The sequence below is a fragment of the Erpetoichthys calabaricus genome, chromosome 1, assembly GCF_900747795.2.
Source record: "Erpetoichthys calabaricus chromosome 1, fErpCal1.3, whole genome shotgun sequence".
NCBI lineage: Eukaryota > Metazoa > Chordata > Cladistia > Polypteriformes > Polypteridae > Erpetoichthys > Erpetoichthys calabaricus.
The window spans coordinates 10,819,105-10,833,380 of NC_041394.2; the positions used below are offsets into that span (position 1 = coordinate 10,819,105).

Consider the following 14,276-nt stretch of genomic DNA (forward strand, 5'->3'; position numbering starts at 1 on the left):
TCAGAAACCACAGGCATGGTGTTTTTTCCTCCACTAATATGGATAACAGTTTCCATTGTCTTGCTGGATCACAGCTTTTGTCTAATAAGTGGATGTCTTTTTGTCTTACCATGGGGTTGTTTTAGCCGTATTGAATTTTCAAAAGGCCGTTGTCCACCGTTTGTTTTTATCCAGGTAATGCCAGCTAGTATACAGTAGAAGTTTAAATTGAAAATATTTGCTCTGAAAGGAATAGAACCCCAACAAATATTTGTGTTCTTGTTTAAGGGGATATGAGTGGGGCTGGTTCCTGTCAGGATACGTCCCAGGACACACCCCCCCCCCCCAACTCTGAATCAGTTTATGCAAGTTTGATAGTGTGATGATGTCCTATAACTTGACTGATGTGAACTCATACAAAATTATCTTGGCATTAGAGAGCACCATTGATGAGTGTAATTCACTTTTGTGAGAACGTGAATTTGAATGGTATTGCATTCTACAGTTGCTTTTCTGGGACAATAGTGTAAGTTCAATCATTAACTATAGACAATAATAAATAAAAATGACTCCACTGTATTATGTACTGCTTCATTTTAACAGTAAAAACAAACTACTTCTGTCAATCTATAAATGATATGGTCGTCATATCATTTTTAGGTGTCGGTTTGGATTTAAAATTTTTAAAAATCAAGTAAAATAAATTGCACTTTCCTTTCATGATTTGTAGTTGAATACTTTAACATTCCTCTCTTTAGAGCAGGGGTGTCGAACTCCAGGCCTAGAGGGCCACAGCGGCTACAGGTTTTCATTCTAACCCTTTTCCTAATCAGTGAGTAGTTTTCACTGCTAATTAACTAATTTTCCCTTCATTTCAATAGTCCTGTTTTTAAGGAGTCAGTCCTTTGAATTAATTTGTTTCTTCATTAAATGGCAGCCAAACAGAAATGAGACGTGAAACGAGCCAACAGACAACCAGCTAAACTGGGATTTCAAACTCCAACCAATCTCACTCCAAACAGTCTCTTAATGAGAAGCCGATTCTTGCTGTTAATTAAGCCCGTTATTTAATTCAATGGCTTGTTGCTGCTCTCATTCTGCCACAGTAGACATTTCCAAATCTGTTGATTTTTTCTGTTTTTTCTAAGAACACCGTCAAAATGTTTTGGTGACCTGAGAGATCAACCATACTGAGACCTTCACCTTTATTTATTTTCAGATATGTGTGATGTGTGATGGGCAAAGGTGAGCTGGTCATGTGGTGCTTGTTTGATGTCTCATTATTGTTTGGCTACTAATTGAGGAAAACGAGACAATTAAGGGGTCTGAGTCAAGAAAACTAAAATTAAAGCAAAAGAAGTTAATTAGCAGTAAAAACGGCTCACTAATAAAGAAGATGGTTAGAATGAAAGCATGCAGCCACTGCGGCCCTCGAGGACCATAGTTCGACACCTGTGCTTTAGAGCAAATGAATACCCCAACTCCAGTAACTGTACCATTTTATCGTTCCTTGAGGAATTGTCATCTGAATGACCTACCCATGACTAAAGTTTTGATGGTACTGTAAAGACTAGTAATGCTATGTGTCATGATCTATCCAGCTCACAAAATTTAAAATTGAGGCTTTGCCCCTAACATCTCACCCCAAGCTTCTATGAAGGCTTTAAATTTAAATGAGCCTCACCCCAAACTCGTGAAGAAGGGTTCTGGCCTACTCAGTCCATGCAAAAACAGGGATAAGGTTTTTAAGAAAACTCAGAAAGAGCTGACAAGAATCATCAAAACCCAGACTTAAAAAACAAAATTGCTTCTTATTTAAAGGAAATGTGTATTAACAAAAGTTTTCAAAAGACAAAACAAATGCAAAAAATTATTTGAAAAGAGATGCCCAAAAAGGCAAAGTAATGAAAATAACTCTATAGTTATAAAAATGTAACCTTTTAAACTAAGTCCAACAACAGCATTTATTTATCTATCTCATTTTCATACGAATAATGTAGCTCAAAGTGCTTTACATAATGAAGAAAGAGAAAAAAGACAAAGTAAGAATTAAAATAAGAGAACACTAATTAACATAGAATAAAAGTATGGTCCGATGGCCAGGGAGGACAGAAAAAAAACAAAAAACTCCAAACGGCTGGAGAAAAAATAAAATCTGCAGGGGTTCTGACGCCACGAGACCACCCAGCCCCCTCTAGGCATTCTACCTAACATTAATGATCAGTCCTTATTGTATTCAGGGTTCTCATAGAAGGACTTGATGATGACGGTCATGTGCACTTCTGGCCTTTAATCCATCAATGCCATCACGGTGCTTTGATCAGGTGGTGGGGGGCGCAGGTCGCCACCACAGAAAACTGGAAAAAGAACACAAGAGAGAGTAGGGGTTAGTATGGATTTAGGAGCCACCATGAATAGTAATGATAATTGAGTTTGCAGAGCATCAGGATTAAATTAAAATGAAGTTATGAGAAAGCCATGTTAAAGTAATGTGTTTTTAGCAGTGTTTTAAAGTGCCCCACCATATCAGCCTGGCAAATTCCTATTGGCAGGCTATTCCAGATTTTAGGTGCATAACAGCAGAAGGCCCCCCGCCTCGGCACTTCTTTTAAGTTTAGCTCTTGGAATTCTAAGCAGACACTCATTTGAAGATCTAAGGTTACAATTTCGAATATAAGATGTCAGACATTCCGATATATAAGATATATAAGTCCAGAACCAAAGAATCAAAAAACAGCCACTTATAATATCTAAGAATCCAAAAAAAGAAAAATGTTACATCAAGCAAACTGTAACTTGAACATTCATTAAAAAGTATAAAGTAACATACCAGACTCAACAACCTCTACAAAATATTTACAAATACAAGAAGTTAAACAACTCAAGCCAATTATAGAACCGTGACTTTAGTTATTTGGCTGACAACTTTGTCCAATGCGACTTAAAAACACAATTCAAATAGATTAGTCCGATTAGTCTGTTCCTAAATTCATTTACATTAATTAAATTCTCCTGTTACTTAAATCTTCCTTAAAATGAAATTCTGTCATACTAGCCACAGTGTCTGACTAAGACAGGTAATGGAATAATAAACAAAATATTTGCTATCTCTTGTCTTGTGTGTCCCTTGAGCGTTTTTCCCCTGCATTTCCGTGTGTGAACGCCTCTTCAATGACGCTCTGTCTCTCGTGTGTTCCCATAAAACCTGTTTCTCAGTCTCTGCTGTTATTTTCTATCACCTTCCTCGTCCCGTGTCTGGTTTTATACTTGGCGTCTTTGAAGGCAACTCTCTCCTCTTTATGTGTCTCACACTCACCCTTCCTCTTTCATTGCATCACCAGAGCCAAACTGACCAATCAGATTGCTCAGAGGGACTGGGCACACAGACACTTAAGTGTTTTCTTTTATAGTCGATAGGCTGAGTTTTGTTGCTTGTTTTCCCAGACTTTCATTGAGTTCAGTATTGTTGCCCCCATGTTGTTCATTCTTTGTTTGTTTTATAGGTAATTCTTCTGCTACTGCCCCAGCAGTGTTGCACACATGAAAGATTATTTGTTTGTTTGTTTTTAGATTATGGCGGATGAATTGGGGAGCAGAATGAGTGAACCGTTTGAACGGCCAAGCTTCTTGCAGCTCCAGGATGTGGAAGAAATCTTCAATCAGGACCTTGACTCTCCTGAAACTAGTGATGAGATACTCTACCCTACCAACAGCACCATTGCATCTCTCCCTGGAGAAAGGTAGACAGTTTTTAAATTCTTTAAATATGAATGTTGCCATTATTTATCTTTCGGTGGACCACAAGTTTGTACCTTTGTTCACTTCTGATGTTTTGTATGCTCGATCATTAATTAGTGTTTAGTCCAGCCTCGCCTTAGAAACTTTTTTGTTGCGATCGGCTAGTACACTGTGCCTGTGTTTAATATCATTCTTTCTTTATCATTTTGCAAAGGAAGTTTGCAGGTGGAGGAGGACATATTATGGTCTCTTTTGATATGCAACTTGGAGAGTTTCTTTTAATTTTTACGTCCTGTCTTCCTTTAGGGGGCGCTAGCTCCCTGGTTGGAATAAGTTTTTTAATTACAGTAATCCCTCATCGATCGCGGGGGTTGCATTCCAGAACCCCCCGCGAAAGGTGAAAATCCGCGAAGTAGAAACCATATGTTTATATGGTTATTTTTATATTGTCATGCTTGGGTCACAGATTTGCACAGAAACACAGGAGGTTGTAGAGAGACAGGAACTTTATTCAAACACTGCAAACAAACATTTGTCTCTCTTTCAAAAGTTTAAACTGTACTCCATGACAAGACAGAAATGACAGTTCCGTCTCACAATTAAAAGAATGCAAACATATCTTCCTCTTCAAAGGAGTGCGCGTCAGGAGCAGAGAATGTCAGAGAGATAGAGAAGAGCAAACAATCAGAAATCAGTAGGGCTGTTTGGCTTTTAAGTATGCGAAGCACCGCTGGACAAAGCAGCTGCAAGGAAGAGAGCAATGTGAAGGTAGTCTTTCAGCATTTTTTAGAGGAGCGTCCGTATCCTCTAGGCCAGTGTGCGAACAGCCCTTCTGCTCACACCCCCTCCGTCAGGAGCAAAGAATGTCAGAGAGAGAGAGAGACAGAGAAAAACAAACAATCAAAAATCAATACGTGCAGTTCAAGCTTTTAAGTATGCGAAGCACCGTGAGGGAAGCATGTCGCTTGACAAAGCAGCTGCACTGAAGGGAGCAATGTGGAGATAATCTTTCAGCATTTTTAGTCGAGCGTCCGTATCGTCTAGGGGTGCGAACAGCCCCCCTGCTCACACCCCCTCTGTCAGGAGCAGAGAATGTCAGAGCAAGAGAGAGAGAAAAGTAAACAATCAAAAATCAATACGTGCTGTTTGATCTTTTAAGTATGCGAAGCACCGTGCGGGAAGCATATCGATTGACAAAGCAGCCACATGTAAGCCCAGCAAGGATGGCAGCAATGTGAAGGTAATCTTTCAGCGTTTTTTGAGGAGCAGCCGTATCCTGTAGGGGTGCGAACAGCCCCCGTGCTCACAATATATTTGAGGAGTTTTATTTAATACATAATATGTGCTCTGGTTGGGTAGCTTCTCAGCCATCTGCCAATAGCGTCCCTTGTATGAAATCAACTGGGCAAACCAACTGAGGAAGCATGTACCAGAAATTAAAAGACCCATTGTCCGCAGAAATCCGCGAACCAGCAAAAAAATCTGCGATATATATTTAAATATGCTTACATATAAAATCTGTGATAGAGTTAAGCCGCGAAAGTCAAAGCGCGATATAGCGAGGGATTACTGTACGCTGTTGTAAGTAACCAGAATTTGAATAGATATATTATAACGAGACGATATCCCTCCCTTAGTGATACGGCGGTAAGAAATCACATAAGAGAAAACAACTTAGCTTTCTTTAATGACGGTTTAGGTGGCATAACAGATGAGGAAGCCATGACAAGACCTTGTGTAGAGTCTGCCATTTTCCTCACTGCGCTGGAAGGATTTTCAGGATCGGATAACGTAATCTTCCGTCCGTCCGTCAGCTTCAAAGGTGTGCCAGGCAATGTTCCAAGGCTTTATACTCTTTCTCCATGTGCAGGCCCTTACTTAGGTAAATCATGCCATTCCAAACAAGGCAAAGAGAGGATCCATTGTCATGCTAACTTATTACATGTCCCTATTTTAATCTCCGTTCACCACCCACAACATTTCCAGCAATTATTGGTCACCTTCATTTTTTGGAAGCAGTCGTAGAACACACCTGTGGCTCCCCTTAAGTTGCCGTGCCATGTTTTTGTGTGCGTCTGTGTGTGGGAGCTCAGAATCAATGACCACTCACCTGAAAATATAATGCATTGAATGCGACCAAAATGAAAAGTGTATGTTTTGGGTTGCAAAAGTGAGAGACGTCTCATTTTTGTTGTACCATTTAATCAATTCTAAAGTCCCAAACTGAAACTGTGGCATGCCACAGAACATAATAGATGGCCAGTCATTTGTGGTGGTTGTCTGAAGAAATATTTTAGTTCCATAGAAATATTGCCTTATTACAATTGGCAGATAATGCAGCCATGAGGTTATTTTAGGCAAACAAAGTTTTAGAGGTGTCTTGACTAAGGTTTTAAAAAAAATATGAAAGGAATTAGTCCTGTGGAACAAGACTGTTAGTTTAAACTGAGTTTAACAAGAACATGGGGACACAATTGGAAACTTTTTAAGGGTTAAATTTTGCACAAACCTTTGGACTTTTTATTCATATAGAGAACCATAGACCCATGGAAAAAGTGATGAAGTAGTGTGTCTAGAGCCAGGCCTAGAGGTGTGCCCAGGTTATCCGGCTCTAGTGCCCAGTGTAAGTGATGTGGAGGCAATGGTGACCTTAAGGTCCTTAAAGTTTCACCCTGCACTTCCAGATCTCTGGTCCTACCTGGTGTTGAGACTTTAGCAAGTTTGGTCACCCATTGTCTCGCAGACCTGTGTTTAACATCCCCAACCTTGATGAGCTCTGTGAGACCAGAAAGATATACAAATCTAGATCAAATTAATTGACAAAACATTTAATGTATGTATTTAAGCACAAGTATAAAGTACAACATTAAAAAGATTAAGTGCCAAATGTAAATAGAAGAAAAACTATTTTCAACAGTTTAGCAATGATGACAGAGATTCAACCCTTCCTCTCTGTATTCAACATGACCTCCTATTTCAGATCTTCTGTTCCTATAAGAATTATTTTGTGTTTCATTGCCCAGATCCTCTCATTTCTTGATTGGACATTCCTTTCTGAGATGGTGTTAATTGTTCCATTTTTAATCAGATTTTTTCCCTACCAAATGATTTAAATATATTTATTTCCATAAGTAATTTTCCTTATTTCTATTTTCCCTGTATTTCTTGTTTACTATTATTTAAACACATTCCTGTAAGTACGTATTCAGTTATTTCGTAATGTAACAGTTCAAATGTTTAGCTTCCTGATCCGAGTTTGTCACAAGAAATATGACAGTTCAAAAGTTTCCTGTGCCGTAGTGCACAAGATGGTGTGGCCTTTAACACTAGAATCCCTGAAGCCTATGAAAAAAGTCGTAATCCCGGGCCACCTTAAATTCTTTCGCACCTTCTCATCAGTGTCTGTTTTGCAAATGTGTCAATCAATACTGGCAGCAAGCAGACTTTTTTCGTAGGCTTCAGGGATTCTAATGTTAACCGACATAACTCTCATGTTCAGATGATTTACTCAATTCGGTTACTCAAGTTCCCCAAACTAACAGCCACATCATTACAAGCCAGTTTTAGCATTTTGTTATCTGAGTCCCATCTCTGACCCAATCCACGTTTTAGGCTGTGTTTTTGCTAATGGGCCACGGTCTAACACCATAATCCCGGACAAGATGGTACAAAAGCTTCATAATCTGGTCCATATCGTTGTGTCTGTGGATCGGGGACTTTCTCATTAACAGGCCTCAGGGGGTTAGAATTGTAGATCGTACATCAGCCACACTGGTTTTGAACACAGGCACGCCTCAGGGTTGTGTGCTCAGCCCAGCACTCTTCACATTATTTACGCACGATTGCTCTGCCATCCATGCCACAAATATGGTTGTGAAGTTTGCAGATGATACGACCGTGGTGGGTCTCATATCAGACAATGATGAGACTCACTATAGAGAGGTGATACAACACCTAGCACTATGGGGCTCAGCCAACAACTTCATCTTGAACCACCAGCAAGACCAAAGAAGTCATTGTGGGCTCTAGGAGGTCCAGAAGAACAGAACATGCTCCTATATTCATACATGAGGAGGCTGTAATGTGTGTGGACAATATCAAGTTCTTGGGTATCCACATCACATCGGATCTGACCTGGTCTTTGAACACATCTCATCTGGTAAAGAAGGCCCAACAAAGACTCTTCTTCCTCAGGAAGATGAGATGTGCTGGATTCTCCTCTCGGCTGTTCACAAACTTCTACAGATCCGCTATAGAAAGCATTCTCTGTCACAGTATGACAGTGTGGTACGGCAGCTGCACAGGACAGGAAGGACTTGGCATGGGTGGTGAGAACAGCACAGAGGATCATGGGAAGTCCTCTCCTAGATCTGGAATATGTATATGCTGGAAGGGTGCAGAAGAGGGCCAAATGTATAGATGTGGATCTCACCCATCCAGGAAATTGACTGTTTGTACCACTGCCTTTGGGAAAGCGGTACAGAAACATAAAAACACGTACCAGCAGACTGAAAGACGGCTTTTTCCCCAGAGCTGTGAAGTCCATCTGGCCTTCTGATACACACACATATGTCTACCCCTAACCTGTCCCCCTGTAGACATGCACACACACTTTCCCTCGTAATCAAACACGCACACTCGTATTCCTCACAGATCACTGGTCTCTGCAGGCGGACTACCTCAGGAAAAGTCTGGACTTGATGTTGTTTTATTGCTGCTGTCTTTTATACTTATTATGTTTATTATTGATAGTGTATTGTGTATTTAAGTATTCTGCCTTAAAGCCGAGTCCTACCAACAAAAAATTTCGTTATGTGACTTTTTACAGAAGCTATGTAAATAAATAAATACATAAATAGGTAGATACTGTAAGTAAGTAAACAAATATATACATACACTTGGGTCTGAAAACACTCCGGCGCTATATAGGAGTGTTGCTGTTGGTATTAAGGAGCCCCAGTTGTGTTTCTTGACAGACTTCTACAGATTAATTCATTGGCTGAAAGTCCTCATTGTTAGTGTGTCAGAGAGGGGATGTGCAGCATTGTTCGTAATGGCACTCAGTTTTGTTTTAATTCTGTCCTTCTCTACTACCTCCAGGGCGTAGTTGGTGATCATTCAATTCTTTAGCAAGAACATGTGGCTTCATGTACGGTCTCACCCTTGCTCATGCACCTTTCTTTGTATTACCCTAGTCCAGCTCCTTTACAGATGGTCTTCCACTGTTAGTCTAGCACCAGGTTACCTTTTTGAGTAAAATGGATCGTCACTCCAGCCTTTGTTACAGCCACACCATAGGTGTCCTGCTGTGGAGCTGAAATTACGACCAAGGTTCCAGGCGGAGCATTCAGAAGGGGATCTTTAGAATGTGTTGGTAATGGGTTATAAAGGATAGAGTTAGAATTTTTCCCATTTGTTTCTTGGGTACACAAAGCTCAACCTTTTGTTTGACAATGGGTGCAAAGTTTCATGTGTCAAAGTTGTAAATCATTGAGTTATGGCTCTTTTATGTTCACTGACCTAGTGTTTGAATAGAGTTATTTATGAATGCCACTTTCCTGGGATCAGTCTTATCAGATGAGACCCAGAAATTGCATTACAAAGAGAGTCCCTTTGAGGAGAAATGACACTTGAGCTGAAGTTAAATGTCAGTAAAGGAGGGTCTGGCTGCTGCCTCACAATCCAAAGACTTGTGCGCTAAAGCAAAGCAAAATGGATAATGCCAGTCTACCCTACACTGCTTAAACAAAATAAATGTTTCCAACAGATTTGATCCACTGGGAGCCAAGGAATTTTATACAGAGAGACCAAGAGGCATGATGACAATAGCTGATGCTTTTCACATTAAATGCAAACACTCTTTTATAAGGCCTTGTTCTGAAAGCCAAAGCGCGCGCGCGTGTGTGTGTGTGTGTGTGTGTGTGTGTGTTTGTGTGTGTGTGTGTTTGTGGTTTAAATTTTGAGTATAGAAAGCAGTTGTGCTTTTGCCTTTCTTAAACATGGGAACCCAACACTAAAAGCATCTGAAAGGAGGGGATTACAACTGTGCAGCTGTTATGCTTCAGTAACTGTGGCATCGGTCTAGCAGTCAAATGCCTCTTGAATTTCAGTTATTATTTAGGGATGTGGTGCTTCACAGCTGCTATAGAAACAAACACAGTCAGCTGTTCATAGTGATGAACTGAAAACCACCTGTGCTTGGGCTGACTTTGGCCCACTGCCTTTGGGATCGGCCCCAATCTCCAAAAGCCAGTATTGAGAGGTCATGTTTGGTATTGAAAAGACTTCTGTGAAGTCAGAGTAGGAAGCTGCACAAAGTAATCCCATCTTGATTTCAAGAAATTTTGTGATCTCTTTGGACAGAATGAGAGTTGTGATTATCACACTACTGTACACATTGAACTGCTGCTTCTCAAGGCGCAGTGTCTGTCGTTCTTTATTAAGTTCCTGTTACACAGCTCAGTATTAGTTTGACCAAATTTTGAGAGCAACTATAAAATACTCTGTTGAAATGCAGGAGACATTCAGTTCTGTTACTAAACACATTTTCATGGCATGTATCGATGATGTCTTAATCTAAACTTGATTTGTTAAATTAACACACATTAATATCTAATAACTATTGTTAATCTCTTTATGCCCACATAACACTCCCACACAACACGGAGGACTTGCTCCTTAATCTCTGACACAGGCCCACTGAACACAGCCAGAGACTCGCCTCTCCAACAGAAATTGCCAGCCAGAGTCCAAATTTTCATATTTACATTTATATCTATTTGCTTAGCATATACTTGCAATGGTCCCTGTCTGCCTGAAATCCTCCACTATTGTGCCAGTGCCTAAAAAATCCGCGGTCACCTGCCTTAATGATTGCCGCCCTGTGGCTCTGACCCCAGTAATAATGAAGTGCATTAAGAGAATTCTCCTTAAAGTACATCAAGGATGCCATCCCTGCTGGATTTGACAACCATCAGTTCGCCTACAGGAAGAACAGATCTACTGAGGATGCCATCTCAATGACACTTCACACAGCCCTGACTCATCTGCAGTGCCCTAACAATTATGTTAGGTCCATAAATATTTGGACAGAGACAACTTTTTTCTAATTTTGGTTCTGTACATTACCACAATGAATTTTAAATGAAACAACTCTGGATGCAACTCCAGAGCATTAAAAAGGAGGAAACCCAGCATCTGGCGATGTCCAGGAGTTCAAGACTTCAGGCTGTCATTGCCAGCAAAGGGTTTTCAACCAAGTATTAGAAATGATCATTTTATTTCCAGTTATTTAATTTGTCCAATTACTTTTGAGCCCCTGACATGAAGGGATTGTGTTAATAAAATGCTTTAGTTGCCTCACATTTTTATGCAATCGTTTTGTTCACCCCACTGAATTAAAGCTGAAAGTCTGCACTTCAACTGCATCTGAGTTGTTTCATTTAAAATTCATTGTGGTAATGTACAGAACCAAAATTAGAAAAAAGTTGTCTCTTTCCAAATATTTATGAACCTAACTGTATGTTAGGATGTTGTTCGTCGATTTTAGTTCAGTGTTTAACACCATAATCCCGGACAGGCTGGTACAAAAGCTTCATAATCTGGTCCACATCGTTGTCTGTGGATCAGGGACTTTCTCTTTAAGAGGCCTCAGGGGGTTAGAATTGTAGTTCGTACATCAGCCACACTGTTTTTGAACAAAGGCATGCCTCAGGGTTGTGTGCTCTGCCATCCATGCCACAAATATGGTTGTGAAGTTTGCAGATGATACGACCGTGGTGGGTTTCATATCAGACAATGATGAGACTCACTATAGAGAGGCGATATAACACCTAGCACTATGGGGCTCAGCGAACAACTTCATCTTGACCCACCAGCAAGACCAAAGAAGTCATTGTGGACTGTAGGAGTTCCAGAAGAACAGAACATGCTCCTATATTCATACATGAGGAGGCTGTAATGTGTGTGGACAATATCAAGTTCTTGGGTATCCACATCACATCGGATCTGACCTGGTCTTTGTTGGCCTTCTTTACCAGATGAGATGTGTTCAAAGACTCCTCTTCCTCAGGAAGATGAGACGTGCTGGATTCTCCTCTCGGCTGCTCACAAACTACAGATCCGCTATAGAAAGCATTCTCTGTCACAGTATGACAGTGTGGTACGGCAGCTGCACAGGACAGGAAGGACTTGGCATGGGTGGTGAGAACAGCACAGGGGATCGTGGGAAGTCCTCTCCTAGACCTGGAATATGTATACGCTGGAAGGGTGCAGAAGAGGGCCAAATGTATAGCTGTGGATCTCACCCATCCGGGAAATTGACTGTTTGTACCACTGCCTTTGGGAAAGCGGTACAGAAACATAAAAACACGTACCAGCAGACTGAAAGTCTGAGAAGAGCTCAGAACAAAATACGTATAAGCACATTACACTTCCTCGGTTACAAATACGTAACCAAGCCATTTTCAATTAAACCAAAATTGACAGAACAAAAAGGGAGACTTCCAATGCTTCTTAAATATACTGAGAGGATTGGTAGTGGTCAACTTATTCCATCAGCTAGAAGCTACACATGAAGAGAGTCTGGATTGAGATTTGATAACACACAAAGGTAACATTAGCAGGAACCATTCATTAGCAGAGTTGAGTGGTCAAGGTGGACCGGAAGACCTCATAAGCATCTTCACATATATACTGTAGGTGCTGAGCCATTGACTACTCTGTAGGCAAGCATCAAGGATATGAACTTAACATGTGCCTCTATGGGGAGCCAATGTAGTGCTCTGAAAAGAGGAGTGACATGTGCCTGTCTCATGATGATATGATGTCATCCTGTGGTCCAACTCTCGGTTGAATGTCTTCATCATTGAGCTTGCTGTGCTGTGGTATATTAATCTTGCGTTCAGACATTTGAAGAAAGGGGCTGAGAAGTAACGGTGCAACCTTATTGAAATTGGTTGTAGGAGATTTGTTTCCAGAGCCTAAACCTGAACCCAGTCTAACATCTCTGGAGTGACCTGAAAATAGCTGTCCATCGATAGTCTCCATGTAAACTGTCTCTACAGAAGAAGACTGTCGGAAACATCCTGAAATCTAGGTGTATGTGTCAGACCATGAAGACTCCAGCCCTTAATTGCTGCTAAAGGGGTTTCAACTAAGGGCTGAGTAAACAGTTGGAATGCTTGTGTCAATGTGATATTTCAGGTTTTCATTTTTAATAGATTTCCTAAAATTTCTAAAATCCTTTTTTCACTTTGTCATTCTGGGGTATTAAATGTTGCTTGAAATTTGCAGAAAAATTATTTTATCACACATCATAGCAAAATGTGTTTTTTTTTTTTTTTGTTTTGTTTTTAAAAATAAAAGTGAAGGGTCTGAATGCTTTCTGCATCCACTGTCATATTTTAAAGTAATACTTACTCCAAGAACTGCCAGTAACGGGGATGGGTTTATTTTAATTTCCTTTTAGTGAGTTTGATGTGAAAGAGCTGCACAAGGGTACATCACACAAGATCAAGAAGTGGAGACACAAGCAGAACGAGGAGCACAGCCCTGACAGCGCATGCTGCGTTGGATCTGCAGGAAGTTGCACGTCAAATCTAGAAATGCAACATGACGGTAACCTTATTATACACTATCATGTGCTGTATGGAGGTGTGGAGTTGAGAGTGACACAATCAATAAGTGTGAAGCCTGCTAGGTCAGTTTCTTAGGTTGTTTTTTTCTCCTTAAGTAGAATTTTAATTTTAGCCCTTTTCACATAAATCCCAGAAATCCACCTGGGGTACCTTAGTATTTTTTTAACTTTAAAGTAGCAATATTTCATCCTATCATCAGGCGCTTTATGTCCTCTGATTCGGTATTAATTCAGCTTTCCAGTTATGTCAGTTAAGAGTGCCACAGTGTCAGTTTGTGAAAAATGTGCAAACAGGAAAAAAGCTCAACAGAAATAGTTTTACGTTTTCATTTTAAAACAATGAGAAGACACAGAATGAACAAATTAAAATAAATACGAAAAAGTTTTATCATTGAATAGAGGATCAATAAATAATCAGGAGAGCCGGCTCCTTAATTCAAAACTTAGTCCCATGTGACTTCAGTCTCCTGTTAAAGATACAATACAATTTATTTTTGTAAAGCCCAAAATCACACAAGAAGTGCCGCAATGGGCTTTAACAGGCCCTGCCTCTTGTCAGCCCCCCAGCCTTGACTCTCTAAGAAGATGAGAAAAACTCCCAAAAAAAACCCTTGTAGGGAAAAAATTGAAGAAACCGCGGGAAAGGCAGTTCAAAGAGAGACTCCTTTCCAGGTAGGTTGGGCGTGCAGTGGGTGTCAAAAGAAGGGGGTCAATACAATACACAGAACAGAACAAATCCTCAATACAGTATAAAAATAAAAATTTTACAAGTGAAGTCCAGTAGCCAGTTTGACTCCCATGGATCAATGTCTGGGTATTCCTTACCACACGAACCTTGCCTTAAGTGCATCAGCTGCGCGACTGCGCTCAGCTGGCAGCCAATCAGCAGGGGCGGTATCGGCTGGTGTCCGATCAGCTGATG

The 14,276-nt window shown here is 40.4% G+C and overlaps 1 protein-coding gene across 2 annotated transcripts in view; it reads left to right on the forward strand.

Annotated features, from left to right (window-relative positions):
* Positions 1-14,276, forward strand: part of wdr62 (WD repeat domain 62) — a 242,829-nt gene that overhangs the window by 195,041 nt on the left and 33,512 nt on the right. For both annotated transcript variants that reach the window (XM_028795560.2, XM_051933967.1), the window contains exons 23-24: positions 3,550-3,719; positions 13,187-13,335. In XM_028795560.2, coding sequence (XP_028651393.1) covers positions 3,550-3,719; positions 13,187-13,335 — 319 coding nt within the window. The remainder of the gene's footprint in view (positions 1-3,549; positions 3,720-13,186; positions 13,336-14,276) is intronic.